Here is a 27,908-nt window from a genome sequence, read left to right on the forward strand (position 1 = left end):
GGCAGCGGCGGGAACGGATGCGTGTGGAGGTCGGTGGGCACCGCGTGGCCAGAGAGTGTTTGGGAGGGGCAGAGCCTGGCCCGCGTCAGTGGCCCAGAGGCGTCCAGCGCGGCTCCCTGGTGTGCAAGGCCACCGGGCCTGTGCCAGTCGCCTGACGCGACGCCGGGGCCAGGACCTGCGCCCCAGGCACGCGTGCTCTTGCAGGGACCCAGGCCGCCCGGCTCAGCAGCCCGCTACAGCCCCTAGCCCAGCCTCCCAGCACACATGACCCTCCGTGCGCACGAAGAGGCACGCGCTCCCGCTCCCACAGTGCCCTGCGCCCGTGGCTTGTTGCCCGTCCGCAGGCAGCCCCAGGGGGCCGAGGGACAGGACAGGCAGACGGACGCAAGGCGTGGTCGCGGATTCGTTCTGCCCGGCGTGGCGAGCGGAGCCCCTGGGTACCTTGGTGACGCCCGCGGGCGATTGCTCCCCCTTTCTCAGGTGCAGTGGCCACGCCAGGCTCGCGGTCGGCCGAGACACGAAGGCCTCCCTGGCCCCCGAGTGCCTGTGGTTTGCGGTACGGCCGGAAGAAGCGTGGCCCGGAACGGGCACGTTGCTGACGGGAGCGTCCAGACGGTAAGCCTTCCCCGGGGGTCAGCTCGTGCCCCTGGCTTTAGGCTTTCCCGGGGCTGCCCGAGAGGCCGCTAGTGCAGGTGGCCCGCTGGGCACGTGGGGTTTTGCTCCCAGAGGGGCCTGTCCGTTCCTCTGGCTCAGTGGCGTGGCTCTGCACGGCCCGGGCACCGGGAGGACCCTGAGTCCCTCGGCTTGCCCCGCTGAGCCACCCGGCCCGCCTGGGTCAGCCGGCCAGGCCGCCCAGAATGTGCTCGGATCGATGATGACTCCCTCAACAGCATTCCTTGGAAAAGCTGAACAAAATGAGTGAGAACTCCCTCCCGTCGTTCTCATCGAAACTGAGGTCCAGCACGTTGTCCGCCCCAGGGAAGGTAAGCGTCAGGGACAGCAGGCTTCCCATTGGTCACACCCCTGCAAGCAGCAGCGCCCACGGCCTGCGCCTGGGAGAGGCTCGCGGGGTGTCTCCGGGTCAGGGAGCCGTTTCCCCACCTTCGCAGGCTTTCCACGGCTCGCAGGCAAGGAGCCTGAGGGCAATGAGCGGCATCTGAGGTCGAGTGGGGCAGCTGGTGCCCAAGGCCTAGGACTTCAAAGGCGTGTCTGTGGCACGGGCCCTGGGAGCCGGGGGCAGGGACCTGGCTGGCAGGGCCTGCGGGCAGTGGCTGGCGACTGGGGTGGAGTGGGGCAGCTGGTCCCCCCCAAGGCCTAGGACTTCACCGGCGTGTCTTGTGGCACCGGCCCTTGGGAGTCGAGGGCTGGGGCCTGCGAGGGCCCGGAGGGCTGTGCGGGCCTAAGCGCGCGGCGGTGTGTGTTGAGGGGCCGGGCGAGGCAAGCCTGGCGGGCCGTGGGGGGGGCGCGGGAGCCCCAGCCCGAGGCGGCGGCCATCCCTGGACACGAGCCCTTTCTCTCACTGACGTACGTGGAGCGGCCCCTGGCTCGGGCTTCTGGGCCGGGGCAAGAGGCCGGGCTGCGGCACCGGCCAGGTTGGAACCATCGGCCCTGCCCGGCGGCCACGCAAGGCGGCAAGTGGCGCCGGCGCTTCGGGCCCAGGGTGAAGCCGGCATGCCGGGCCGGCCGAAGGCCTGAACGGGACTGGCACGGTCCAGAGGGGACCGCGCCCTGGGGGAGTGCCCGGGCCTGCTCAGCCCTGGTGTCTCGTGGCGTCCCCGCGTCCGTCGTGGGTTACGCGGAGTCCTGCGGCCTCCTCCCGTGGATGGCACAGTCAGTGGCTCCCAGGGCCGGCTTCAGGGTGCAGCGGTGTGGCACGGCGGTCCCCCTCCTCAGGGCCCTCCTGGCCGCTGGTCTCCGGAGGAAGGGCGCCAGGGGTGGTGGCCTTTCAACAGGGGCCCTCAACAGGGCCCCGGCCAAAGAGGCTGCCCCCCAGCCCCCGCCCGGGCCTGCCACGGGGGCGCTGTCTCCTCGGGCACGGAGCTGGTGGGGCCAAAGTAGACACCCCGGGAGGTGCTGCCCCTTGCAGTCGGGCACGGTGTGCCTCCCGTCCTCTCGGGTGGGCCGCAGGTTCCTCTGCGGTGACCTGGCAGGCAGGCGCGGGCCTGCGATCCCTGAGGCCAGGCGCGGTGCCTCGGCCCCGCGGGCCGCTTGGCAGAGGTCCGTCTCCCGTGGCGAGGGCGACGTGATCTCCTCTCGCTGTGGCCCTGGCCTGCGGGGCTGCAGCCCTTGTGTTCCCTGTGAGGGCCACGCGCGTGTTCCTGGGCCGTGGGCAGGGGCCACGTCGCCTGCCGCGGGCCGCATCCTTGCAAAGGTCAAAGCCTGTCTGCGGCTGCCCTCCCTGCAGCTTCCGGCCGTCGGCGGCCCGGTCCATTTGGCAGAGTTGGCGGGGCAGGTGGGAACACACTCCCACGGAGCGGGCAGCCCAGGGAATGCTCGTTCCCTTGCGGGCCGGGGCCCTGGCGCCCCGTGGCCGTGGCCTCGCCGACTCCCTGGTAGGGAACGCGCACGCGGCTCGGTGGGCTTTGGCGCCGGCGTTAGTTGGGGGCCGGGCCCGGGCAGCCTAGCCGCCCCGGCCATTCTGGCGGAGTGGAGAGGTGGGGGCACCGTTTGTCCCGTGGCCGCCTGGGAGGGCGCTGCCTCGTCCTCTGCCCCGTAGCCTGCGGGCCAGGGCGGCCAGACTCCCTGGGGGGCAGGTTTTGGGTTTTCCTGGGACCCCTGAGGTTCCATCCAGTGCTGGCTTCCACGGTGCACGTGGAAAGGGTGGGCAGCGGCGGGAACGGATGCGTGTGGAGGTCGGTGGGCACCGCGTGGCCAGAGAGTGTTTGGGAGGGGCAGAGCCTGGCCCGCGTCAGTGGCCCAGAGGCGTCCAGCGCGGCTCCCTGGTGTGCAAGGCCACCGGGCCTGTGCCAGTCGCCTGACGCGACGCCGGGGCCAGGACCTGCGCCCCAGGCACGCGTGCTCTTGCAGGGACCCAGGCCGCCCGGCTCAGCAGCCCGCTACAGCCCCTAGCCCAGCCTCCCAGCACACATGACCCTCCGTGCGCACGAAGAGGCACGCGCTCCCGCTCCCACAGTGCCCTGCGCCCGTGGCTTGTTGCCCGTCCGCAGGCAGCCCCAGGGGGCCGAGGGACAGGACAGGCAGACGGACGCAAGGCGTGGTCGCGGATTCGTTCTGCCCGGCGTGGCGAGCGGAGCCCCTGGGTACCTTGGTGACGCCCGCGGGCGATTGCTCCCCCTTTCTCAGGTGCAGTGGCCACGCCAGGCTCGCGGTCGGCCGAGACACGAAGGCCTCCCTGGCCCCCGAGTGCCTGTGGTTTGCGGTACGGCCGGAAGAAGCGTGGCCCGGAACGGGCACGTTGCTGACGGGAGCGTCCAGACGGTAAGCCTTCCCCGGGGGTCAGCTCGTGCCCCTGGCTTTAGGCTTTCCCGGGGCTGCCCGAGAGGCCGCTAGTGCAGGTGGCCCGCTGGGCACGTGGGGTTTTGCTCCCAGAGGGGCCTGTCCGTTCCTCTGGCTCAGTGGCGTGGCTCTGCACGGCCCGGGCACCGGGAGGACCCTGAGTCCCTCGGCTTGCCCCGCTGAGCCACCCGGCCCGCCTGGGTCAGCCGGCCAGGCCGCCCAGAATGTGCTCGGATCGATGATGACTCCCTCAACAGCATTCCTTGGAAAAGCTGAACAAAATGAGTGAGAACTCCCTCCCGTCGTTCTCATCGAAACTGAGGTCCAGCACGTTGTCCGCCCCAGGGAAGGTAAGCGTCAGGGACAGCAGGCTTCCCATTGGTCACACCCCTGCAAGCAGCAGCGCCCACGGCCTGCGCCTGGGAGAGGCTCGCGGGGTGTCTCCGGGTCAGGGAGCCGTTTCCCCACCTTCGCAGGCTTTCCACGGCTCGCAGGCAAGGAGCCTGAGGGCAATGAGCGGCATCTGAGGTCGAGTGGGGCAGCTGGTGCCCAAGGCCTAGGACTTCAAAGGCGTGTCTGTGGCACGGGCCCTGGGAGCCGGGGGCAGGGACCTGGCTGGCAGGGCCTGCGGGCAGTGGCTGGCGACTGGGGTGGAGTGGGGCAGCTGGTCCCCCCCAAGGCCTAGGACTTCACCGGCGTGTCTTGTGGCACCGGCCCTTGGGAGTCGAGGGCTGGGGCCTGCGAGGGCCCGGAGGGCTGTGCGGGCCTAAGCGCGCGGCGGTGTGTGTTGAGGGGCCGGGCGAGGCAAGCCTGGCGGGCCGTGGGGGGGGCGCGGGAGCCCCAGCCCGAGGCGGCGGCCATCCCTGGACACGAGCCCTTTCTCTCACTGACGTACGTGGAGCGGCCCCTGGCTCGGGCTTCTGGGCCGGGGCAAGAGGCCGGGCTGCGGCACCGGCCAGGTTGGAACCATCGGCCCTGCCCGGCGGCCACGCAAGGCGGCAAGTGGCGCCGGCGCTTCGGGCCCAGGGTGAAGCCGGCATGCCGGGCCGGCCGAAGGCCTGAACGGGACTGGCACGGTCCAGAGGGGACCGCGCCCTGGGGGAGTGCCCGGGCCTGCTCAGCCCTGGTGTCTCGTGGCGTCCCCGCGTCCGTCGTGGGTTACGCGGAGTCCTGCGGCCTCCTCCCGTGGATGGCACAGTCAGTGGCTCCCAGGGCCGGCTTCAGGGTGCAGCGGTGTGGCACGGCGGTCCCCCTCCTCAGGGCCCTCCTGGCCGCTGGTCTCCGGAGGAAGGGCGCCAGGGGTGGTGGCCTTTCAACAGGGGCCCTCAACAGGGCCCCGGCCAAAGAGGCTGCCCCCCAGCCCCCGCCCGGGCCTGCCACGGGGGCGCTGTCTCCTCGGGCACGGAGCTGGTGGGGCCAAAGTAGACACCCCGGGAGGTGCTGCCCCTTGCAGTCGGGCACGGTGTGCCTCCCGTCCTCTCGGGTGGGCCGCAGGTTCCTCTGCGGTGACCTGGCAGGCAGGCGCGGGCCTGCGATCCCTGAGGCCAGGCGCGGTGCCTCGGCCCCGCGGGCCGCTTGGCAGAGGTCCGTCTCCCGTGGCGAGGGCGACGTGATCTCCTCTCGCTGTGGCCCTGGCCTGCGGGGCTGCAGCCCTTGTGTTCCCTGTGAGGGCCACGCGCGTGTTCCTGGGCCGTGGGCAGGGGCCACGTCGCCTGCCGCGGGCCGCATCCTTGCAAAGGTCAAAGCCTGTCTGCGGCTGCCCTCCCTGCAGCTTCCGGCCGTCGGCGGCCCGGTCCATTTGGCAGAGTTGGCGGGGCAGGTGGGAACACACTCCCACGGAGCGGGCAGCCCAGGGAATGCTCGTTCCCTTGCGGGCCGGGGCCCTGGCGCCCCGTGGCCGTGGCCTCGCCGACTCCCTGGTAGGGAACGCGCACGCGGCTCGGTGGGCTTTGGCGCCGGCGTTAGTTGGGGGCCGGGCCCGGGCAGCCTAGCCGCCCCGGCCATTCTGGCGGAGTGGAGAGGTGGGGGCACCGTTTGTCCCGTGGCCGCCTGGGAGGGCGCTGCCTCGTCCTCTGCCCCGTAGCCTGCGGGCCAGGGCGGCCAGACTCCCTGGGGGGCAGGTTTTGGGTTTTCCTGGGACCCCTGAGGTTCCATCCAGTGCTGGCTTCCACGGTGCACGTGGAAAGGGTGGGCAGCGGCGGGAACGGATGCGTGTGGAGGTCGGTGGGCACCGCGTGGCCAGAGAGTGTTTGGGAGGGGCAGAGCCTGGCCCGCGTCAGTGGCCCAGAGGCGTCCAGCGCGGCTCCCTGGTGTGCAAGGCCACCGGGCCTGTGCCAGTCGCCTGACGCGACGCCGGGGCCAGGACCTGCGCCCCAGGCACGCGTGCTCTTGCAGGGACCCAGGCCGCCCGGCTCAGCAGCCCGCTACAGCCCCTAGCCCAGCCTCCCAGCACACATGACCCTCCGTGCGCACGAAGAGGCACGCGCTCCCGCTCCCACAGTGCCCTGCGCCCGTGGCTTGTTGCCCGTCCGCAGGCAGCCCCAGGGGGCCGAGGGACAGGACAGGCAGACGGACGCAAGGCGTGGTCGCGGATTCGTTCTGCCCGGCGTGGCGAGCGGAGCCCCTGGGTACCTTGGTGACGCCCGCGGGCGATTGCTCCCCCTTTCTCAGGTGCAGTGGCCACGCCAGGCTCGCGGTCGGCCGAGACACGAAGGCCTCCCTGGCCCCCGAGTGCCTGTGGTTTGCGGTACGGCCGGAAGAAGCGTGGCCCGGAACGGGCACGTTGCTGACGGGAGCGTCCAGACGGTAAGCCTTCCCCGGGGGTCAGCTCGTGCCCCTGGCTTTAGGCTTTCCCGGGGCTGCCCGAGAGGCCGCTAGTGCAGGTGGCCCGCTGGGCACGTGGGGTTTTGCTCCCAGAGGGGCCTGTCCGTTCCTCTGGCTCAGTGGCGTGGCTCTGCACGGCCCGGGCACCGGGAGGACCCTGAGTCCCTCGGCTTGCCCCGCTGAGCCACCCGGCCCGCCTGGGTCAGCCGGCCAGGCCGCCCAGAATGTGCTCGGATCGATGATGACTCCCTCAACAGCATTCCTTGGAAAAGCTGAACAAAATGAGTGAGAACTCCCTCCCGTCGTTCTCATCGAAACTGAGGTCCAGCACGTTGTCCGCCCCAGGGAAGGTAAGCGTCAGGGACAGCAGGCTTCCCATTGGTCACACCCCTGCAAGCAGCAGCGCCCACGGCCTGCGCCTGGGAGAGGCTCGCGGGGTGTCTCCGGGTCAGGGAGCCGTTTCCCCACCTTCGCAGGCTTTCCACGGCTCGCAGGCAAGGAGCCTGAGGGCAATGAGCGGCATCTGAGGTCGAGTGGGGCAGCTGGTGCCCAAGGCCTAGGACTTCAAAGGCGTGTCTGTGGCACGGGCCCTGGGAGCCGGGGGCAGGGACCTGGCTGGCAGGGCCTGCGGGCAGTGGCTGGCGACTGGGGTGGAGTGGGGCAGCTGGTCCCCCCCAAGGCCTAGGACTTCACCGGCGTGTCTTGTGGCACCGGCCCTTGGGAGTCGAGGGCTGGGGCCTGCGAGGGCCCGGAGGGCTGTGCGGGCCTAAGCGCGCGGCGGTGTGTGTTGAGGGGCCGGGCGAGGCAAGCCTGGCGGGCCGTGGGGGGGGCGCGGGAGCCCCAGCCCGAGGCGGCGGCCATCCCTGGACACGAGCCCTTTCTCTCACTGACGTACGTGGAGCGGCCCCTGGCTCGGGCTTCTGGGCCGGGGCAAGAGGCCGGGCTGCGGCACCGGCCAGGTTGGAACCATCGGCCCTGCCCGGCGGCCACGCAAGGCGGCAAGTGGCGCCGGCGCTTCGGGCCCAGGGTGAAGCCGGCATGCCGGGCCGGCCGAAGGCCTGAACGGGACTGGCACGGTCCAGAGGGGACCGCGCCCTGGGGGAGTGCCCGGGCCTGCTCAGCCCTGGTGTCTCGTGGCGTCCCCGCGTCCGTCGTGGGTTACGCGGAGTCCTGCGGCCTCCTCCCGTGGATGGCACAGTCAGTGGCTCCCAGGGCCGGCTTCAGGGTGCAGCGGTGTGGCACGGCGGTCCCCCTCCTCAGGGCCCTCCTGGCCGCTGGTCTCCGGAGGAAGGGCGCCAGGGGTGGTGGCCTTTCAACAGGGGCCCTCAACAGGGCCCCGGCCAAAGAGGCTGCCCCCCAGCCCCCGCCCGGGCCTGCCACGGGGGCGCTGTCTCCTCGGGCACGGAGCTGGTGGGGCCAAAGTAGACACCCCGGGAGGTGCTGCCCCTTGCAGTCGGGCACGGTGTGCCTCCCGTCCTCTCGGGTGGGCCGCAGGTTCCTCTGCGGTGACCTGGCAGGCAGGCGCGGGCCTGCGATCCCTGAGGCCAGGCGCGGTGCCTCGGCCCCGCGGGCCGCTTGGCAGAGGTCCGTCTCCCGTGGCGAGGGCGACGTGATCTCCTCTCGCTGTGGCCCTGGCCTGCGGGGCTGCAGCCCTTGTGTTCCCTGTGAGGGCCACGCGCGTGTTCCTGGGCCGTGGGCAGGGGCCACGTCGCCTGCCGCGGGCCGCATCCTTGCAAAGGTCAAAGCCTGTCTGCGGCTGCCCTCCCTGCAGCTTCCGGCCGTCGGCGGCCCGGTCCATTTGGCAGAGTTGGCGGGGCAGGTGGGAACACACTCCCACGGAGCGGGCAGCCCAGGGAATGCTCGTTCCCTTGCGGGCCGGGGCCCTGGCGCCCCGTGGCCGTGGCCTCGCCGACTCCCTGGTAGGGAACGCGCACGCGGCTCGGTGGGCTTTGGCGCCGGCGTTAGTTGGGGGCCGGGCCCGGGCAGCCTAGCCGCCCCGGCCATTCTGGCGGAGTGGAGAGGTGGGGGCACCGTTTGTCCCGTGGCCGCCTGGGAGGGCGCTGCCTCGTCCTCTGCCCCGTAGCCTGCGGGCCAGGGCGGCCAGACTCCCTGGGGGGCAGGTTTTGGGTTTTCCTGGGACCCCTGAGGTTCCATCCAGTGCTGGCTTCCACGGTGCACGTGGAAAGGGTGGGCAGCGGCGGGAACGGATGCGTGTGGAGGTCGGTGGGCACCGCGTGGCCAGAGAGTGTTTGGGAGGGGCAGAGCCTGGCCCGCGTCAGTGGCCCAGAGGCGTCCAGCGCGGCTCCCTGGTGTGCAAGGCCACCGGGCCTGTGCCAGTCGCCTGACGCGACGCCGGGGCCAGGACCTGCGCCCCAGGCACGCGTGCTCTTGCAGGGACCCAGGCCGCCCGGCTCAGCAGCCCGCTACAGCCCCTAGCCCAGCCTCCCAGCACACATGACCCTCCGTGCGCACGAAGAGGCACGCGCTCCCGCTCCCACAGTGCCCTGCGCCCGTGGCTTGTTGCCCGTCCGCAGGCAGCCCCAGGGGGCCGAGGGACAGGACAGGCAGACGGACGCAAGGCGTGGTCGCGGATTCGTTCTGCCCGGCGTGGCGAGCGGAGCCCCTGGGTACCTTGGTGACGCCCGCGGGCGATTGCTCCCCCTTTCTCAGGTGCAGTGGCCACGCCAGGCTCGCGGTCGGCCGAGACACGAAGGCCTCCCTGGCCCCCGAGTGCCTGTGGTTTGCGGTACGGCCGGAAGAAGCGTGGCCCGGAACGGGCACGTTGCTGACGGGAGCGTCCAGACGGTAAGCCTTCCCCGGGGGTCAGCTCGTGCCCCTGGCTTTAGGCTTTCCCGGGGCTGCCCGAGAGGCCGCTAGTGCAGGTGGCCCGCTGGGCACGTGGGGTTTTGCTCCCAGAGGGGCCTGTCCGTTCCTCTGGCTCAGTGGCGTGGCTCTGCACGGCCCGGGCACCGGGAGGACCCTGAGTCCCTCGGCTTGCCCCGCTGAGCCACCCGGCCCGCCTGGGTCAGCCGGCCAGGCCGCCCAGAATGTGCTCGGATCGATGATGACTCCCTCAACAGCATTCCTTGGAAAAGCTGAACAAAATGAGTGAGAACTCCCTCCCGTCGTTCTCATCGAAACTGAGGTCCAGCACGTTGTCCGCCCCAGGGAAGGTAAGCGTCAGGGACAGCAGGCTTCCCATTGGTCACACCCCTGCAAGCAGCAGCGCCCACGGCCTGCGCCTGGGAGAGGCTCGCGGGGTGTCTCCGGGTCAGGGAGCCGTTTCCCCACCTTCGCAGGCTTTCCACGGCTCGCAGGCAAGGAGCCTGAGGGCAATGAGCGGCATCTGAGGTCGAGTGGGGCAGCTGGTGCCCAAGGCCTAGGACTTCAAAGGCGTGTCTGTGGCACGGGCCCTGGGAGCCGGGGGCAGGGACCTGGCTGGCAGGGCCTGCGGGCAGTGGCTGGCGACTGGGGTGGAGTGGGGCAGCTGGTCCCCCCCAAGGCCTAGGACTTCACCGGCGTGTCTTGTGGCACCGGCCCTTGGGAGTCGAGGGCTGGGGCCTGCGAGGGCCCGGAGGGCTGTGCGGGCCTAAGCGCGCGGCGGTGTGTGTTGAGGGGCCGGGCGAGGCAAGCCTGGCGGGCCGTGGGGGGGGCGCGGGAGCCCCAGCCCGAGGCGGCGGCCATCCCTGGACACGAGCCCTTTCTCTCACTGACGTACGTGGAGCGGCCCCTGGCTCGGGCTTCTGGGCCGGGGCAAGAGGCCGGGCTGCGGCACCGGCCAGGTTGGAACCATCGGCCCTGCCCGGCGGCCACGCAAGGCGGCAAGTGGCGCCGGCGCTTCGGGCCCAGGGTGAAGCCGGCATGCCGGGCCGGCCGAAGGCCTGAACGGGACTGGCACGGTCCAGAGGGGACCGCGCCCTGGGGGAGTGCCCGGGCCTGCTCAGCCCTGGTGTCTCGTGGCGTCCCCGCGTCCGTCGTGGGTTACGCGGAGTCCTGCGGCCTCCTCCCGTGGATGGCACAGTCAGTGGCTCCCAGGGCCGGCTTCAGGGTGCAGCGGTGTGGCACGGCGGTCCCCCTCCTCAGGGCCCTCCTGGCCGCTGGTCTCCGGAGGAAGGGCGCCAGGGGTGGTGGCCTTTCAACAGGGGCCCTCAACAGGGCCCCGGCCAAAGAGGCTGCCCCCCAGCCCCCGCCCGGGCCTGCCACGGGGGCGCTGTCTCCTCGGGCACGGAGCTGGTGGGGCCAAAGTAGACACCCCGGGAGGTGCTGCCCCTTGCAGTCGGGCACGGTGTGCCTCCCGTCCTCTCGGGTGGGCCGCAGGTTCCTCTGCGGTGACCTGGCAGGCAGGCGCGGGCCTGCGATCCCTGAGGCCAGGCGCGGTGCCTCGGCCCCGCGGGCCGCTTGGCAGAGGTCCGTCTCCCGTGGCGAGGGCGACGTGATCTCCTCTCGCTGTGGCCCTGGCCTGCGGGGCTGCAGCCCTTGTGTTCCCTGTGAGGGCCACGCGCGTGTTCCTGGGCCGTGGGCAGGGGCCACGTCGCCTGCCGCGGGCCGCATCCTTGCAAAGGTCAAAGCCTGTCTGCGGCTGCCCTCCCTGCAGCTTCCGGCCGTCGGCGGCCCGGTCCATTTGGCAGAGTTGGCGGGGCAGGTGGGAACACACTCCCACGGAGCGGGCAGCCCAGGGAATGCTCGTTCCCTTGCGGGCCGGGGCCCTGGCGCCCCGTGGCCGTGGCCTCGCCGACTCCCTGGTAGGGAACGCGCACGCGGCTCGGTGGGCTTTGGCGCCGGCGTTAGTTGGGGGCCGGGCCCGGGCAGCCTAGCCGCCCCGGCCATTCTGGCGGAGTGGAGAGGTGGGGGCACCGTTTGTCCCGTGGCCGCCTGGGAGGGCGCTGCCTCGTCCTCTGCCCCGTAGCCTGCGGGCCAGGGCGGCCAGACTCCCTGGGGGGCAGGTTTTGGGTTTTCCTGGGACCCCTGAGGTTCCATCCAGTGCTGGCTTCCACGGTGCACGTGGAAAGGGTGGGCAGCGGCGGGAACGGATGCGTGTGGAGGTCGGTGGGCACCGCGTGGCCAGAGAGTGTTTGGGAGGGGCAGAGCCTGGCCCGCGTCAGTGGCCCAGAGGCGTCCAGCGCGGCTCCCTGGTGTGCAAGGCCACCGGGCCTGTGCCAGTCGCCTGACGCGACGCCGGGGCCAGGACCTGCGCCCCAGGCACGCGTGCTCTTGCAGGGACCCAGGCCGCCCGGCTCAGCAGCCCGCTACAGCCCCTAGCCCAGCCTCCCAGCACACATGACCCTCCGTGCGCACGAAGAGGCACGCGCTCCCGCTCCCACAGTGCCCTGCGCCCGTGGCTTGTTGCCCGTCCGCAGGCAGCCCCAGGGGGCCGAGGGACAGGACAGGCAGACGGACGCAAGGCGTGGTCGCGGATTCGTTCTGCCCGGCGTGGCGAGCGGAGCCCCTGGGTACCTTGGTGACGCCCGCGGGCGATTGCTCCCCCTTTCTCAGGTGCAGTGGCCACGCCAGGCTCGCGGTCGGCCGAGACACGAAGGCCTCCCTGGCCCCCGAGTGCCTGTGGTTTGCGGTACGGCCGGAAGAAGCGTGGCCCGGAACGGGCACGTTGCTGACGGGAGCGTCCAGACGGTAAGCCTTCCCCGGGGGTCAGCTCGTGCCCCTGGCTTTAGGCTTTCCCGGGGCTGCCCGAGAGGCCGCTAGTGCAGGTGGCCCGCTGGGCACGTGGGGTTTTGCTCCCAGAGGGGCCTGTCCGTTCCTCTGGCTCAGTGGCGTGGCTCTGCACGGCCCGGGCACCGGGAGGACCCTGAGTCCCTCGGCTTGCCCCGCTGAGCCACCCGGCCCGCCTGGGTCAGCCGGCCAGGCCGCCCAGAATGTGCTCGGATCGATGATGACTCCCTCAACAGCATTCCTTGGAAAAGCTGAACAAAATGAGTGAGAACTCCCTCCCGTCGTTCTCATCGAAACTGAGGTCCAGCACGTTGTCCGCCCCAGGGAAGGTAAGCGTCAGGGACAGCAGGCTTCCCATTGGTCACACCCCTGCAAGCAGCAGCGCCCACGGCCTGCGCCTGGGAGAGGCTCGCGGGGTGTCTCCGGGTCAGGGAGCCGTTTCCCCACCTTCGCAGGCTTTCCACGGCTCGCAGGCAAGGAGCCTGAGGGCAATGAGCGGCATCTGAGGTCGAGTGGGGCAGCTGGTGCCCAAGGCCTAGGACTTCAAAGGCGTGTCTGTGGCACGGGCCCTGGGAGCCGGGGGCAGGGACCTGGCTGGCAGGGCCTGCGGGCAGTGGCTGGCGACTGGGGTGGAGTGGGGCAGCTGGTCCCCCCCAAGGCCTAGGACTTCACCGGCGTGTCTTGTGGCACCGGCCCTTGGGAGTCGAGGGCTGGGGCCTGCGAGGGCCCGGAGGGCTGTGCGGGCCTAAGCGCGCGGCGGTGTGTGTTGAGGGGCCGGGCGAGGCAAGCCTGGCGGGCCGTGGGGGGGGCGCGGGAGCCCCAGCCCGAGGCGGCGGCCATCCCTGGACACGAGCCCTTTCTCTCACTGACGTACGTGGAGCGGCCCCTGGCTCGGGCTTCTGGGCCGGGGCAAGAGGCCGGGCTGCGGCACCGGCCAGGTTGGAACCATCGGCCCTGCCCGGCGGCCACGCAAGGCGGCAAGTGGCGCCGGCGCTTCGGGCCCAGGGTGAAGCCGGCATGCCGGGCCGGCCGAAGGCCTGAACGGGACTGGCACGGTCCAGAGGGGACCGCGCCCTGGGGGAGTGCCCGGGCCTGCTCAGCCCTGGTGTCTCGTGGCGTCCCCGCGTCCGTCGTGGGTTACGCGGAGTCCTGCGGCCTCCTCCCGTGGATGGCACAGTCAGTGGCTCCCAGGGCCGGCTTCAGGGTGCAGCGGTGTGGCACGGCGGTCCCCCTCCTCAGGGCCCTCCTGGCCGCTGGTCTCCGGAGGAAGGGCGCCAGGGGTGGTGGCCTTTCAACAGGGGCCCTCAACAGGGCCCCGGCCAAAGAGGCTGCCCCCCAGCCCCCGCCCGGGCCTGCCACGGGGGCGCTGTCTCCTCGGGCACGGAGCTGGTGGGGCCAAAGTAGACACCCCGGGAGGTGCTGCCCCTTGCAGTCGGGCACGGTGTGCCTCCCGTCCTCTCGGGTGGGCCGCAGGTTCCTCTGCGGTGACCTGGCAGGCAGGCGCGGGCCTGCGATCCCTGAGGCCAGGCGCGGTGCCTCGGCCCCGCGGGCCGCTTGGCAGAGGTCCGTCTCCCGTGGCGAGGGCGACGTGATCTCCTCTCGCTGTGGCCCTGGCCTGCGGGGCTGCAGCCCTTGTGTTCCCTGTGAGGGCCACGCGCGTGTTCCTGGGCCGTGGGCAGGGGCCACGTCGCCTGCCGCGGGCCGCATCCTTGCAAAGGTCAAAGCCTGTCTGCGGCTGCCCTCCCTGCAGCTTCCGGCCGTCGGCGGCCCGGTCCATTTGGCAGAGTTGGCGGGGCAGGTGGGAACACACTCCCACGGAGCGGGCAGCCCAGGGAATGCTCGTTCCCTTGCGGGCCGGGGCCCTGGCGCCCCGTGGCCGTGGCCTCGCCGACTCCCTGGTAGGGAACGCGCACGCGGCTCGGTGGGCTTTGGCGCCGGCGTTAGTTGGGGGCCGGGCCCGGGCAGCCTAGCCGCCCCGGCCATTCTGGCGGAGTGGAGAGGTGGGGGCACCGTTTGTCCCGTGGCCGCCTGGGAGGGCGCTGCCTCGTCCTCTGCCCCGTAGCCTGCGGGCCAGGGCGGCCAGACTCCCTGGGGGGCAGGTTTTGGGTTTTCCTGGGACCCCTGAGGTTCCATCCAGTGCTGGCTTCCACGGTGCACGTGGAAAGGGTGGGCAGCGGCGGGAACGGATGCGTGTGGAGGTCGGTGGGCACCGCGTGGCCAGAGAGTGTTTGGGAGGGGCAGAGCCTGGCCCGCGTCAGTGGCCCAGAGGCGTCCAGCGCGGCTCCCTGGTGTGCAAGGCCACCGGGCCTGTGCCAGTCGCCTGACGCGACGCCGGGGCCAGGACCTGCGCCCCAGGCACGCGTGCTCTTGCAGGGACCCAGGCCGCCCGGCTCAGCAGCCCGCTACAGCCCCTAGCCCAGCCTCCCAGCACACATGACCCTCCGTGCGCACGAAGAGGCACGCGCTCCCGCTCCCACAGTGCCCTGCGCCCGTGGCTTGTTGCCCGTCCGCAGGCAGCCCCAGGGGGCCGAGGGACAGGACAGGCAGACGGACGCAAGGCGTGGTCGCGGATTCGTTCTGCCCGGCGTGGCGAGCGGAGCCCCTGGGTACCTTGGTGACGCCCGCGGGCGATTGCTCCCCCTTTCTCAGGTGCAGTGGCCACGCCAGGCTCGCGGTCGGCCGAGACACGAAGGCCTCCCTGGCCCCCGAGTGCCTGTGGTTTGCGGTACGGCCGGAAGAAGCGTGGCCCGGAACGGGCACGTTGCTGACGGGAGCGTCCAGACGGTAAGCCTTCCCCGGGGGTCAGCTCGTGCCCCTGGCTTTAGGCTTTCCCGGGGCTGCCCGAGAGGCCGCTAGTGCAGGTGGCCCGCTGGGCACGTGGGGTTTTGCTCCCAGAGGGGCCTGTCCGTTCCTCTGGCTCAGTGGCGTGGCTCTGCACGGCCCGGGCACCGGGAGGACCCTGAGTCCCTCGGCTTGCCCCGCTGAGCCACCCGGCCCGCCTGGGTCAGCCGGCCAGGCCGCCCAGAATGTGCTCGGATCGATGATGACTCCCTCAACAGCATTCCTTGGAAAAGCTGAACAAAATGAGTGAGAACTCCCTCCCGTCGTTCTCATCGAAACTGAGGTCCAGCACGTTGTCCGCCCCAGGGAAGGTAAGCGTCAGGGACAGCAGGCTTCCCATTGGTCACACCCCTGCAAGCAGCAGCGCCCACGGCCTGCGCCTGGGAGAGGCTCGCGGGGTGTCTCCGGGTCAGGGAGCCGTTTCCCCACCTTCGCAGGCTTTCCACGGCTCGCAGGCAAGGAGCCTGAGGGCAATGAGCGGCATCTGAGGTCGAGTGGGGCAGCTGGTGCCCAAGGCCTAGGACTTCAAAGGCGTGTCTGTGGCACGGGCCCTGGGAGCCGGGGGCAGGGACCTGGCTGGCAGGGCCTGCGGGCAGTGGCTGGCGACTGGGGTGGAGTGGGGCAGCTGGTCCCCCCCAAGGCCTAGGACTTCACCGGCGTGTCTTGTGGCACCGGCCCTTGGGAGTCGAGGGCTGGGGCCTGCGAGGGCCCGGAGGGCTGTGCGGGCCTAAGCGCGCGGCGGTGTGTGTTGAGGGGCCGGGCGAGGCAAGCCTGGCGGGCCGTGGGGGGGGCGCGGGAGCCCCAGCCCGAGGCGGCGGCCATCCCTGGACACGAGCCCTTTCTCTCACTGACGTACGTGGAGCGGCCCCTGGCTCGGGCTTCTGGGCCGGGGCAAGAGGCCGGGCTGCGGCACCGGCCAGGTTGGAACCATCGGCCCTGCCCGGCGGCCACGCAAGGCGGCAAGTGGCGCCGGCGCTTCGGGCCCAGGGTGAAGCCGGCATGCCGGGCCGGCCGAAGGCCTGAACGGGACTGGCACGGTCCAGAGGGGACCGCGCCCTGGGGGAGTGCCCGGGCCTGCTCAGCCCTGGTGTCTCGTGGCGTCCCCGCGTCCGTCGTGGGTTACGCGGAGTCCTGCGGCCTCCTCCCGTGGATGGCACAGTCAGTGGCTCCCAGGGCCGGCTTCAGGGTGCAGCGGTGTGGCACGGCGGTCCCCCTCCTCAGGGCCCTCCTGGCCGCTGGTCTCCGGAGGAAGGGCGCCAGGGGTGGTGGCCTTTCAACAGGGGCCCTCAACAGGGCCCCGGCCAAAGAGGCTGCCCCCCAGCCCCCGCCCGGGCCTGCCACGGGGGCGCTGTCTCCTCGGGCACGGAGCTGGTGGGGCCAAAGTAGACACCCCGGGAGGTGCTGCCCCTTGCAGTCGGGCACGGTGTGCCTCCCGTCCTCTCGGGTGGGCCGCAGGTTCCTCTGCGGTGACCTGGCAGGCAGGCGCGGGCCTGCGATCCCTGAGGCCAGGCGCGGTGCCTCGGCCCCGCGGGCCGCTTGGCAGAGGTCCGTCTCCCGTGGCGAGGGCGACGTGATCTCCTCTCGCTGTGGCCCTGGCCTGCGGGGCTGCAGCCCTTGTGTTCCCTGTGAGGGCCACGCGCGTGTTCCTGGGCCGTGGGCAGGGGCCACGTCGCCTGCCGCGGGCCGCATCCTTGCAAAGGTCAAAGCCTGTCTGCGGCTGCCCTCCCTGCAGCTTCCGGCCGTCGGCGGCCCGGTCCATTTGGCAGAGTTGGCGGGAGGGAATTCCCACGCACGTGGGAACACACTCCCACGGAGCGGGCAGCCCAGGGAATGCTCGTTCCCTTGCGGGCCGGGGCCCTGGCGCCCCGTGGCCGTGGCCTCGCCGACTCCCTGGTAGGGAACGCGCACGCGGCTCGGTGGGCTTTGGCGCCGGCGTTAGTTGGGGGCCGGGCCCGGGCAGCCTAGCCGCCCCGGCCATTCTGGCGGAGTGGAGAGGTGGGGGCACCGTTTGTCCCGTGGCCGCCTGGGAGGGCGCTGCCTCGTCCTCTGCCCCGTAGCCTGCGGGCCAGGGCGGCCAGACTCCCTGGGGGGCAGGTTTTGGGTTTTCCTGGGACCCCTGAGGTTCCATCCAGTGCTGGCTTCCACGGTGCACGTGGAAAGGGTGGGCAGCGGCGGGAACGGATGCGTGTGGAGGTCGGTGGGCACCGCGTGGCCAGAGAGTGTTTGGGAGGGGCAGAGCCTGGCCCGCGTCAGTGGCCCAGAGGCGTCCAGCGCGGCTCCCTGGTGTGCAAGGCCACCGGGCCTGTGCCAGTCGCCTGACGCGACGCCGGGGCCAGGACCTGCGCCCCAGGCACGCGTGCTCTTGCAGGGACCCAGGCCGCCCGGCTCAGCAGCCCGCTACAGCCCCTAGCCCAGCCTCCCAGCACACATGACCCTCCGTGCGCACGAAGAGGCACGCGCTCCCGCTCCCACAGTGCCCTGCGCCCGTGGCTTGTTGCCCGTCCGCAGGCAGCCCCAGGGGGCCGAGGGACAGGACAGGCAGACGGACGCAAGGCGTGGTCGCGGATTCGTTCTGCCCGGCGTGGCGAGCGGAGCCCCTGGGTACCTTGGTGACGCCCGCGGGCGATTGCTCCCCCTTTCTCAGGTGCAGTGGCCACGCCAGGCTCGCGGTCGGCCGAGACACGAAGGCCTCCCTGGCCCCCGAGTGCCTGTGGTTTGCGGTACGGCCGGAAGAAGCGTGGCCCGGAACGGGCACGTTGCTGACGGGAGCGTCCAGACGGTAAGCCTTCCCCGGGGGTCAGCTCGTGCCCCTGGCTTTAGGCTTTCCCGGGGCTGCCCGAGAGGCCGCTAGTGCAGGTGGCCCGCTGGGCACGTGGGGTTTTGCTCCCAGAGGGGCCTGTCCGTTCCTCTGGCTCAGTGGCGTGGCTCTGCACGGCCCGGGCACCGGGAGGACCCTGAGTCCCTCGGCTTGCCCCGCTGAGCCACCCGGCCCGCCTGGGTCAGCCGGCCAGGCCGCCCAGAATGTGCTCGGATCGATGATGACTCCCTCAACAGCATTCCTTGGAAAAGCTGAACAAAATGAGTGAGAACTCCCTCCCGTCGTTCTCATCGAAACTGAGGTCCAGCACGTTGTCCGCCCCAGGGAAGGTAAGCGTCAGGGACAGCAGGCTTCCCATTGGTCACACCCCTGCAAGCAGCAGCGCCCACGGCCTGCGCCTGGGAGAGGCTCGCGGGGTGTCTCCGGGTCAGGGAGCCGTTTCCCCACCTTCGCAGGCTTTCCACGGCTCGCAGGCAAGGAGCCTGAGGGCAATGAGCGGCATCTGAGGTCGAGTGGGGCAGCTGGTGCCCAAGGCCTAGGACTTCAAAGGCGTGTCTGTGGCACGGGCCCTGGGAGCCGGGGGCAGGGACCTGGCTGGCAGGGCCTGCGGGCAGTGGCTGGCGACTGGGGTGGAGTGGGGCAGCTGGTCCCCCCCAAGGCCTAGGACTTCACCGGCGTGTCTTGTGGCACCGGCCCTTGGGAGTCGAGGGCTGGGGCCTGCGAGGGCCCGGAGGGCTGTGCGGGCCTAAGCGCGCGGCGGTGTGTGTTGAGGGGCCGGGCGAGGCAAGCCTGGCGGGCCGTGGGGGGGGCGCGGGAGCCCCAGCCCGAGGCGGCGGCCATCCCTGGACACGAGCCCTTTCTCTCACTGACGTACGTGGAGCGGCCCCTGGCTCGGGCTTCTGGGCCGGGGCAAGAGGCCGGGCTGCGGCACCGGCCAGGTTGGAACCATCGGCCCTGCCCGGCGGCCACGCAAGGCGGCAAGTGGCGCCGGCGCTTCGGGCCCAGGGTGAAGCCGGCATGCCGGGCCGGCCGAAGGCCTGAACGGGACTGGCACGGTCCAGAGGGGACCGCGCCCTGGGGGAGTGCCCGGGCCTGCTCAGCCCTGGTGTCTCGTGGCGTCCCCGCGTCCGTCGTGGGTTACGCGGAGTCCTGCGGCCTCCTCCCGTGGATGGCACAGTCAGTGGCTCCCAGGGCCGGCTTCAGGGTGCAGCGGTGTGGCACGGCGGTCCCCCTCCTCAGGGCCCTCCTGGCCGCTGGTCTCCGGAGGAAGGGCGCCAGGGGTGGTGGCCTTTCAACAGGGGCCCTCAACAGGGCCCCGGCCAAAGAGGCTGCCCCCCAGCCCCCGCCCGGGCCTGCCACGGGGGCGCTGTCTCCTCGGGCACGGAGCTGGTGGGGCCAAAGTAGACACCCCGGGAGGTGCTGCCCCTTGCAGTCGGGCACGGTGTGCCTCCCGTCCTCTCGGGTGGGCCGCAGGTTCCTCTGCGGTGACCTGGCAGGCAGGCGCGGGCCTGCGATCCCTGAGGCCAGGCGCGGTGCCTCGGCCCCGCGGGCCGCTTGGCAGAGGTCCGTCTCCCGTGGCGAGGGCGACGTGATCTCCTCTCGCTGTGGCCCTGGCCTGCGGGGCTGCAGCCCTTGTGTTCCCTGTGAGGGCCACGCGCGTGTTCCTGGGCCGTGGGCAGGGGCCACGTCGCCTGCCGCGGGCCGCATCCTTGCAAAGGTCAAAGCCTGTCTGCGGCTGCCCTCCCTGCAGCTTCCGGCCGTCGGCGGCCCGGTCCATTTGGCAGAGTTGGCGGGGCAGGTGGGAACACACTCCCACGGAGCGGGCAGCCCAGGGAATGCTCGTTCCCTTGCGGGCCGGGGCCCTGGCGCCCCGTGGCCGTGGCCTCGCCGACTCCCTGGTAGGGAACGCGCACGCGGCTCGGTGGGCTTTGGCGCCGGCGTTAGTTGGGGGCCGGGCCCGGGCAGCCTAGCCGCCCCGGCCATTCTGGCGGAGTGGAGAGGTGGGGGCACCGTTTGTCCCGTGGCCGCCTGGGAGGGCGCTGCCTCGTCCTCTGCCCCGTAGCCTGCGGGCCAGGGCGGCCAGACTCCCTGGGGGGCAGGTTTTGGGTTTTCCTGGGACCCCTGAGGTTCCATCCAGTGCTGGCTTCCACGGTGCACGTGGAAAGGGTGGGCAGCGGCGGGAACGGATGCGTGTGGAGGTCGGTGGGCACCGCGTGGCCAGAGAGTGTTTGGGAGGGGCAGAGCCTGGCCCGCGTCAGTGGCCCAGAGGCGTCCAGCGCGGCTCCCTGGTGTGCAAGGCCACCGGGCCTGTGCCAGTCGCCTGACGCGACGCCGGGGCCAGGACCTGCGCCCCAGGCACGCGTGCTCTTGCAGGGACCCAGGCCGCCCGGCTCAGCAGCCCGCTACAGCCCCTAGCCCAGCCTCCCAGCACACATGACCCTCCGTGCGCACGAAGAGGCACGCGCTCCCGCTCCCACAGTGCCCTGCGCCCGTGGCTTGTTGCCCGTCCGCAGGCAGCCCCAGGGGGCCGAGGGACAGGACAGGCAGACGGACGCAAGGCGTGGTCGCGGATTCGTTCTGCCCGGCGTGGCGAGCGGAGCCCCTGGGTACCTTGGTGACGCCCGCGGGCGATTGCTCCCCCTTTCTCAGGTGCAGTGGCCACGCCAGGCTCGCGGTCGGCCGAGACACGAAGGCCTCCCTGGCCCCCGAGTGCCTGTGGTTTGCGGTACGGCCGGAAGAAGCGTGGCCCGGAACGGGCACGTTGCTGACGGGAGCGTCCAGACGGTAAGCCTTCCCCGGGGGTCAGCTCGTGCCCCTGGCTTTAGGCTTTCCCGGGGCTGCCCGAGAGGCCGCTAGTGCAGGTGGCCCGCTGGGCACGTGGGGTTTTGCTCCCAGAGGGGCCTGTCCGTTCCTCTGGCTCAGTGGCGTGGCTCTGCACGGCCCGGGCACCGGGAGGACCCTGAGTCCCTCGGCTTGCCCCGCTGAGCCACCCGGCCCGCCTGGGTCAGCCGGCCAGGCCGCCCAGAATGTGCTCGGATCGATGATGACTCCCTCAACAGCATTCCTTGGAAAAGCTGAACAAAATGAGTGAGAACTCCCTCCCGTCGTTCTCATCGAAACTGAGGTCCAGCACGTTGTCCGCCCCAGGGAAGGTAAGCGTCAGGGACAGCAGGCTTCCCATTGGTCACACCCCTGCAAGCAGCAGCGCCCACGGCCTGCGCCTGGGAGAGGCTCGCGGGGTGTCTCCGGGTCAGGGAGCCGTTTCCCCACCTTCGCAGGCTTTCCACGGCTCGCAGGCAAGGAGCCTGAGGGCAATGAGCGGCATCTGAGGTCGAGTGGGGCAGCTGGTGCCCAAGGCCTAGGACTTCAAAGGCGTGTCTGTGGCACGGGCCCTGGGAGCCGGGGGCAGGGACCTGGCTGGCAGGGCCTGCGGGCAGTGGCTGGCGACTGGGGTGGAGTGGGGCAGCTGGTCCCCCCCAAGGCCTAGGACTTCACCGGCGTGTCTTGTGGCACCGGCCCTTGGGAGTCGAGGGCTGGGGCCTGCGAGGGCCCGGAGGGCTGTGCGGGCCTAAGCGCGCGGCGGTGTGTGTTGAGGGGCCGGGCGAGGCAAGCCTGGCGGGCCGTGGGGGGGGCGCGGGAGCCCCAGCCCGAGGCGGCGGCCATCCCTGGACACGAGCCCTTTCTCTCACTGACGTACGTGGAGCGGCCCCTGGCTCGGGCTTCTGGGCCGGGGCAAGAGGCCGGGCTGCGGCACCGGCCAGGTTGGAACCATCGGCCCTGCCCGGCGGCCACGCAAGGCGGCAAGTGGCGCCGGCGCTTCGGGCCCAGGGTGAAGCCGGCATGCCGGGCCGGCCGAAGGCCTGAACGGGACTGGCACGGTCCAGAGGGGACCGCGCCCTGGGGGAGTGCCCGGGCCTGCTCAGCCCTGGTGTCTCGTGGCGTCCCCGCGTCCGTCGTGGGTTACGCGGAGTCCTGCGGCCTCCTCCCGTGGATGGCACAGTCAGTGGCTCCCAGGGCCGGCTTCAGGGTGCAGCGGTGTGGCACGGCGGTCCCCCTCCTCAGGGCCCTCCTGGCCGCTGGTCTCCGGAGGAAGGGCGCCAGGGGTGGTGGCCTTTCAACAGGGGCCCTCAACAGGGCCCCGGCCAAAGAGGCTGCCCCCCAGCCCCCGCCCGGGCCTGCCACGGGGGCGCTGTCTCCTCGGGCACGGAGCTGGTGGGGCCAAAGTAGACACCCCGGGAGGTGCTGCCCCTTGCAGTCGGGCACGGTGTGCCTCCCGTCCTCTCGGGTGGGCCGCAGGTTCCTCTGCGGTGACCTGGCAGGCAGGCGCGGGCCTGCGATCCCTGAGGCCAGGCGCGGTGCCTCGGCCCCGCGGGCCGCTTGGCAGAGGTCCGTCTCCCGTGGCGAGGGCGACGTGATCTCCTCTCGCTGTGGCCCTGGCCTGCGGGGCTGCAGCCCTTGTGTTCCCTGTGAGGGCCACGCGCGTGTTCCTGGGCCGTGGGCAGGGGCCACGTCGCCTGCCGCGGGCCGCATCCTTGCAAAGGTCAAAGCCTGTCTGCGGCTGCCCTCCCTGCAGCTTCCGGCCGTCGGCGGCCCGGTCCATTTGGCAGAGTTGGCGGGGCAGGTGGGAACACACTCCCACGGAGCGGGCAGCCCAGGGAATGCTCGTTCCCTTGCGGGCCGGGGCCCTGGCGCCCCGTGGCCGTGGCCTCGCCGACTCCCTGGTAGGGAACGCGCACGCGGCTCGGTGGGCTTTGGCGCCGGCGTTAGTTGGGGGCCGGGCCCGGGCAGCCTAGCCGCCCCGGCCATTCTGGCGGAGTGGAGAGGTGGGGGCACCGTTTGTCCCGTGGCCGCCTGGGAGGGCGCTGCCTCGTCCTCTGCCCCGTAGCCTGCGGGCCAGGGCGGCCAGACTCCCTGGGGGGCAGGTTTTGGGTTTTCCTGGGACCCCTGAGGTTCCATCCAGTGCTGGCTTCCACGGTGCACGTGGAAAGGGTGGGCAGCGGCGGGAACGGATGCGTGTGGAGGTCGGTGGGCACCGCGTGGCCAGAGAGTGTTTGGGAGGGGCAGAGCCTGGCCCGCGTCAGTGGCCCAGAGGCGTCCAGCGCGGCTCCCTGGTGTGCAAGGCCACCGGGCCTGTGCCAGTCGCCTGACGCGACGCCGGGGCCAGGACCTGCGCCCCAGGCACGCGTGCTCTTGCAGGGACCCAGGCCGCCCGGCTCAGCAGCCCGCTACAGCCCCTAGCCCAGCCTCCCAGCACACATGACCCTCCGTGCGCACGAAGAGGCACGCGCTCCCGCTCCCACAGTGCCCTGCGCCCGTGGCTTGTTGCCCGTCCGCAGGCAGCCCCAGGGGGCCGAGGGACAGGACAGGCAGACGGACGCAAGGCGTGGTCGCGGATTCGTTCTGCCCGGCGTGGCGAGCGGAGCCCCTGGGTACCTTGGTGACGCCCGCGGGCGATTGCTCCCCCTTTCTCAGGTGCAGTGGCCACGCCAGGCTCGCGGTCGGCCGAGACACGAAGGCCTCCCTGGCCCCCGAGTGCCTGTGGTTTGCGGTACGGCCGGAAGAAGCGTGGCCCGGAACGGGCACGTTGCTGACGGGAGCGTCCAGACGGTAAGCCTTCCCCGGGGGTCAGCTCGTGCCCCTGGCTTTAGGCTTTCCCGGGGCTGCCCGAGAGGCCGCTAGTGCAGGTGGCCCGCTGGGCACGTGGGGTTTTGCTCCCAGAGGGGCCTGTCCGTTCCTCTGGCTCAGTGGCGTGGCTCTGCACGGCCCGGGCACCGGGAGGACCCTGAGTCCCTCGGCTTGCCCCGCTGAGCCACCCGGCCCGCCTGGGTCAGCCGGCCAGGCCGCCCAGAATGTGCTCGGATCGATGATGACTCCCTCAACAGCATTCCTTGGAAAAGCTGAACAAAATGAGTGAGAACTCCCTCCCGTCGTTCTCATCGAAACTGAGGTCCAGCACGTTGTCCGCCCCAGGGAAGGTAAGCGTCAGGGACAGCAGGCTTCCCATTGGTCACACCCCTGCAAGCAGCAGCGCCCACGGCCTGCGCCTGGGAGAGGCTCGCGGGGTGTCTCCGGGTCAGGGAGCCGTTTCCCCACCTTCGCAGGCTTTCCACGGCTCGCAGGCAAGGAGCCTGAGGGCAATGAGCGGCATCTGAGGTCGAGTGGGGCAGCTGGTGCCCAAGGCCTAGGACTTCAAAGGCGTGTCTGTGGCACGGGCCCTGGGAGCCGGGGGCAGGGACCTGGCTGGCAGGGCCTGCGGGCAGTGGCTGGCGACTGGGGTGGAGTGGGGCAGCTGGTCCCCCCCAAGGCCTAGGACTTCACCGGCGTGTCTTGTGGCACCGGCCCTTGGGAGTCGAGGGCTGGGGCCTGCGAGGGCCCGGAGGGCTGTGCGGGCCTAAGCGCGCGGCGGTGTGTGTTGAGGGGCCGGGCGAGGCAAGCCTGGCGGGCCGTGGGGGGGGCGCGGGAGCCCCAGCCCGAGGCGGCGGCCATCCCTGGACACGAGCCCTTTCTCTCACTGACGTACGTGGAGCGGCCCCTGGCTCGGGCTTCTGGGCCGGGGCAAGAGGCCGGGCTGCGGCACCGGCCAGGTTGGAACCATCGGCCCTGCCCGGCGGCCACGCAAGGCGGCAAGTGGCGCCGGCGCTTCGGGCCCAGGGTGAAGCCGGCATGCCGGGCCGGCCGAAGGCCTGAACGGGACTGGCACGGTCCAGAGGGGACCGCGCCCTGGGGGAGTGCCCGGGCCTGCTCAGCCCTGGTGTCTCGTGGCGTCCCCGCGTCCGTCGTGGGTTACGCGGAGTCCTGCGGCCTCCTCCCGTGGATGGCACAGTCAGTGGCTCCCAGGGCCGGCTTCAGGGTGCAGCGGTGTGGCACGGCGGTCCCCCTCCTCAGGGCCCTCCTGGCCGCTGGTCTCCGGAGGAAGGGCGCCAGGGGTGGTGGCCTTTCAACAGGGGCCCTCAACAGGGCCCCGGCCAAAGAGGCTGCCCCCCAGCCCCCGCCCGGGCCTGCCACGGGGGCGCTGTCTCCTCGGGCACGGAGCTGGTGGGGCCAAAGTAGACACCCCGGGAGGTGCTGCCCCTTGCAGTCGGGCACGGTGTGCCTCCCGTCCTCTCGGGTGGGCCGCAGGTTCCTCTGCGGTGACCTGGCAGGCAGGCGCGGGCCTGCGATCCCTGAGGCCAGGCGCGGTGCCTCGGCCCCGCGGGCCGCTTGGCAGAGGTCCGTCTCCCGTGGCGAGGGCGACGTGATCTCCTCTCGCTGTGGCCCTGGCCTGCGGGGCTGCAGCCCTTGTGTTCCCTGTGAGGGCCACGCGCGTGTTCCTGGGCCGTGGGCAGGGGCCACGTCGCCTGCCGCGGGCCGCATCCTTGCAAAGGTCAAAGCCTGTCTGCGGCTGCCCTCCCTGCAGCTTCCGGCCGTCGGCGGCCCGGTCCATTTGGCAGAGTTGGCGGGGCAGGTGGGAACACACTCCCACGGAGCGGGCAGCCCAGGGAATGCTCGTTCCCTTGCGGGCCGGGGCCCTGGCGCCCCGTGGCCGTGGCCTCGCCGACTCCCTGGTAGGGAACGCGCACGCGGCTCGGTGGGCTTTGGCGCCGGCGTTAGTTGGGGGCCGGGCCCGGGCAGCCTAGCCGCCCCGGCCATTCTGGCGGAGTGGAGAGGTGGGGGCACCGTTTGTCCCGTGGCCGCCTGGGAGGGCGCTGCCTCGTCCTCTGCCCCGTAGCCTGCGGGCCAGGGCGGCCAGACTCCCTGGGGGGCAGGTTTTGGGTTTTCCTGGGACCCCTGAGGTTCCATCCAGTGCTGGCTTCCACGGTGCACGTGGAAAGGGTGGGCAGCGGCGGGAACGGATGCGTGTGGAGGTCGGTGGGCACCGCGTGGCCAGAGAGTGTTTGGGAGGGGCAGAGCCTGGCCCGCGTCAGTGGCCCAGAGGCGTCCAGCGCGGCTCCCTGGTGTGCAAGGCCACCGGGCCTGTGCCAGTCGCCTGACGCGACGCCGGGGCCAGGACCTGCGCCCCAGGCACGCGTGCTCTTGCAGGGACCCAGGCCGCCCGGCTCAGCAGCCCGCTACAGCCCCTAGCCCAGCCTCCCAGCACACATGACCCTCCGTGCGCACGAAGAGGCACGCGCTCCCGCTCCCACAGTGCCCTGCGCCCGTGGCTTGTTGCCCGTCCGCAGGCAGCCCCAGGGGGCCGAGGGACAGGACAGGCAGACGGACGCAAGGCGTGGTCGCGGATTCGTTCTGCCCGGCGTGGCGAGCGGAGCCCCTGGGTACCTTGGTGACGCCCGCGGGCGATTGCTCCCCCTTTCTCAGGTGCAGTGGCCACGCCAGGCTCGCGGTCGGCCGAGACACGAAGGCCTCCCTGGCCCCCGAGTGCCTGTGGTTTGCGGTACGGCCGGAAGAAGCGTGGCCCGGAACGGGCACGTTGCTGACGGGAGCGTCCAGACGGTAAGCCTTCCCCGGGGGTCAGCTCGTGCCCCTGGCTTTAGGCTTTCCCGGGGCTGCCCGAGAGGCCGCTAGTGCAGGTGGCCCGCTGGGCACGTGGGGTTTTGCTCCCAGAGGGGCCTGTCCGTTCCTCTGGCTCAGTGGCGTGGCTCTGCACGGCCCGGGCACCGGGAGGACCCTGAGTCCCTCGGCTTGCCCCGCTGAGCCACCCGGCCCGCCTGGGTCAGCCGGCCAGGCCGCCCAGAATGTGCTCGGATCGATGATGACTCCCTCAACAGCATTCCTTGGAAAAGCTGAACAAAATGAGTGAGAACTCCCTCCCGTCGTTCTCATCGAAACTGAGGTCCAGCACGTTGTCCGCCCCAGGGAAGGTAAGCGTCAGGGACAGCAGGCTTCCCATTGGTCACACCCCTGCAAGCAGCAGCGCCCACGGCCTGCGCCTGGGAGAGGCTCGCGGGGTGTCTCCGGGTCAGGGAGCCGTTTCCCCACCTTCGCAGGCTTTCCACGGCTCGCAGGCAAGGAGCCTGAGGGCAATGAGCGGCATCTGAGGTCGAGTGGGGCAGCTGGTGCCCAAGGCCTAGGACTTCAAAGGCGTGTCTGTGGCACGGGCCCTGGGAGCCGGGGGCAGGGACCTGGCTGGCAGGGCCTGCGGGCAGTGGCTGGCGACTGGGGTGGAGTGGGGCAGCTGGTCCCCCCCAAGGCCTAGGACTTCACCGGCGTGTCTTGTGGCACCGGCCCTTGGGAGTCGAGGGCTGGGGCCTGCGAGGGCCCGGAGGGCTGTGCGGGCCTAAGCGCGCGGCGGTGTGTGTTGAGGGGCCGGGCGAGGCAAGCCTGGCGGGCCGTGGGGGGGGCGCGGGAGCCCCAGCCCGAGGCGGCGGCCATCCCTGGACACGAGCCCTTTCTCTCACTGACGTACGTGGAGCGGCCCCTGGCTCGGGCTTCTGGGCCGGGGCAAGAGGCCGGGCTGCGGCACCGGCCAGGTTGGAACCATCGGCCCTGCCCGGCGGCCACGCAAGGCGGCAAGTGGCGCCGGCGCTTCGGGCCCAGGGTGAAGCCGGCATGCCGGGCCGGCCGAAGGCCTGAACGGGACTGGCACGGTCCAGAGGGGACCGCGCCCTGGGGGAGTGCCCGGGCCTGCTCAGCCCTGGTGTCTCGTGGCGTCCCCGCGTCCGTCGTGGGTTACGCGGAGTCCTGCGGCCTCCTCCCGTGGATGGCACAGTCAGTGGCTCCCAGGGCCGGCTTCAGGGTGCAGCGGTGTGGCACGGCGGTCCCCCTCCTCAGGGCCCTCCTGGCCGCTGGTCTCCGGAGGAAGGGCGCCAGGGGTGGTGGCCTTTCAACAGGGGCCCTCAACAGGGCCCCGGCCAAAGAGGCTGCCCCCCAGCCCCCGCCCGGGCCTGCCACGGGGGCGCTGTCTCCTCGGGCACGGAGCTGGTGGGGCCAAAGTAGACACCCCGGGAGGTGCTGCCCCTTGCAGTCGGGCACGGTGTGCCTCCCGTCCTCTCGGGTGGGCCGCAGGTTCCTCTGCGGTGACCTGGCAGGCAGGCGCGGGCCTGCGATCCCTGAGGCCAGGCGCGGTGCCTCGGCCCCGCGGGCCGCTTGGCAGAGGTCCGTCTCCCGTGGCGAGGGCGACGTGATCTCCTCTCGCTGTGGCCCTGGCCTGCGGGGCTGCAGCCCTTGTGTTCCCTGTGAGGGCCACGCGCGTGTTCCTGGGCCGTGGGCAGGGGCCACGTCGCCTGCCGCGGGCCGCATCCTTGCAAAGGTCAAAGCCTGTCTGCGGCTGCCCTCCCTGCAGCTTCCGGCCGTCGGCGGCCCGGTCCATTTGGCAGAGTTGGCGGGAGGGAATTCCCACGCACGTGGGAACACACTCCCACGGAGC

The 27,908-nt window shown here is 71.8% G+C and overlaps 1 protein-coding gene and 10 non-coding genes across 27 annotated transcripts in view; all 11 read left to right on the forward strand.

Moving 5' to 3' along the window:
• LOC122239409 overlaps positions 1–27,908 on the forward strand; it is a 61,834-nt gene that overhangs the window by 1,996 nt on the left and 31,930 nt on the right. For 7 of the 17 annotated variants that reach the window (XR_006218467.1, XR_006218466.1, XM_042988272.1 and 4 more), the window contains exons 2-21: positions 481–615; positions 891–983; positions 3,304–3,438; positions 3,714–3,806; positions 6,127–6,261; positions 6,537–6,629; positions 8,950–9,084; positions 9,360–9,452; positions 11,773–11,907; positions 12,183–12,275; positions 14,596–14,730; positions 15,006–15,098; positions 17,432–17,566; positions 17,842–17,934; positions 20,255–20,389; positions 20,665–20,757; positions 23,078–23,212; positions 23,488–23,580; positions 25,901–26,035; positions 26,311–26,403. Coding sequence is in view for 15 of the 17 variants with exons in the window: in XM_042988272.1 (XP_042844206.1) it covers positions 481–615; positions 891–983; positions 3,304–3,438; positions 3,714–3,806; positions 6,127–6,261; positions 6,537–6,629; positions 8,950–9,084; positions 9,360–9,452; positions 11,773–11,907; positions 12,183–12,275; positions 14,596–14,730; positions 15,006–15,098; positions 17,432–17,566; positions 17,842–17,934; positions 20,255–20,389; positions 20,665–20,757; positions 23,078–23,212; positions 23,488–23,580; positions 25,901–26,035; positions 26,311–26,403 (2,280 nt within the window). In the remaining 2 variants the exon portion in view is untranslated. The remainder of the gene's footprint in view (positions 1–480; positions 616–890; positions 984–3,303; positions 3,439–3,713; positions 3,807–6,126; positions 6,262–6,536; positions 6,630–8,949; positions 9,085–9,359; positions 9,453–11,772; positions 11,908–12,182; positions 12,276–14,595; positions 14,731–15,005; positions 15,099–17,431; positions 17,567–17,841; positions 17,935–20,254; positions 20,390–20,664; positions 20,758–23,077; positions 23,213–23,487; positions 23,581–25,900; positions 26,036–26,310; positions 26,404–27,908) is intronic. The other 10 variants (XM_042988282.1, XM_042988281.1, XM_042988280.1 and 7 more) reach the window with 10 other exon arrangements.
• Positions 866–959, forward strand: LOC122239880. The gene has a single exon (XR_006219264.1). It is a non-coding gene; the product is annotated as a small nucleolar RNA SNORD116 (small nucleolar RNA).
• LOC122239882 lies at positions 3,689–3,782 on the forward strand. The gene has a single exon (XR_006219266.1). It is a non-coding gene; the product is annotated as a small nucleolar RNA SNORD116 (small nucleolar RNA).
• LOC122239883 lies at positions 6,512–6,605 on the forward strand. The gene has a single exon (XR_006219267.1). It is a non-coding gene; the product is annotated as a small nucleolar RNA SNORD116 (small nucleolar RNA).
• On the forward strand, positions 9,335–9,428 carry LOC122239884. The gene has a single exon (XR_006219269.1). It is a non-coding gene; the product is annotated as a small nucleolar RNA SNORD116 (small nucleolar RNA).
• On the forward strand, positions 12,158–12,251 carry LOC122239885. Its single transcript, XR_006219270.1, has one exon. It is a non-coding gene; the product is annotated as a small nucleolar RNA SNORD116 (small nucleolar RNA).
• On the forward strand, positions 14,981–15,074 carry LOC122239886. Its single transcript, XR_006219271.1, has one exon. It is a non-coding gene; the product is annotated as a small nucleolar RNA SNORD116 (small nucleolar RNA).
• Positions 17,817–17,910, forward strand: LOC122239887. The gene has a single exon (XR_006219272.1). It is a non-coding gene; the product is annotated as a small nucleolar RNA SNORD116 (small nucleolar RNA).
• LOC122239888 lies at positions 20,640–20,733 on the forward strand. The gene has a single exon (XR_006219273.1). It is a non-coding gene; the product is annotated as a small nucleolar RNA SNORD116 (small nucleolar RNA).
• Positions 23,463–23,556, forward strand: LOC122239889. Its single transcript, XR_006219275.1, has one exon. It is a non-coding gene; the product is annotated as a small nucleolar RNA SNORD116 (small nucleolar RNA).
• Positions 26,286–26,379, forward strand: LOC122239890. Its single transcript, XR_006219276.1, has one exon. It is a non-coding gene; the product is annotated as a small nucleolar RNA SNORD116 (small nucleolar RNA).

The sequence above is a fragment of the Panthera tigris genome, chromosome B3 (genome assembly GCF_018350195.1).
Source record: "Panthera tigris isolate Pti1 chromosome B3, P.tigris_Pti1_mat1.1, whole genome shotgun sequence".
In the NCBI taxonomy this organism is placed as follows: domain Eukaryota; kingdom Metazoa; phylum Chordata; class Mammalia; order Carnivora; family Felidae; genus Panthera; species Panthera tigris.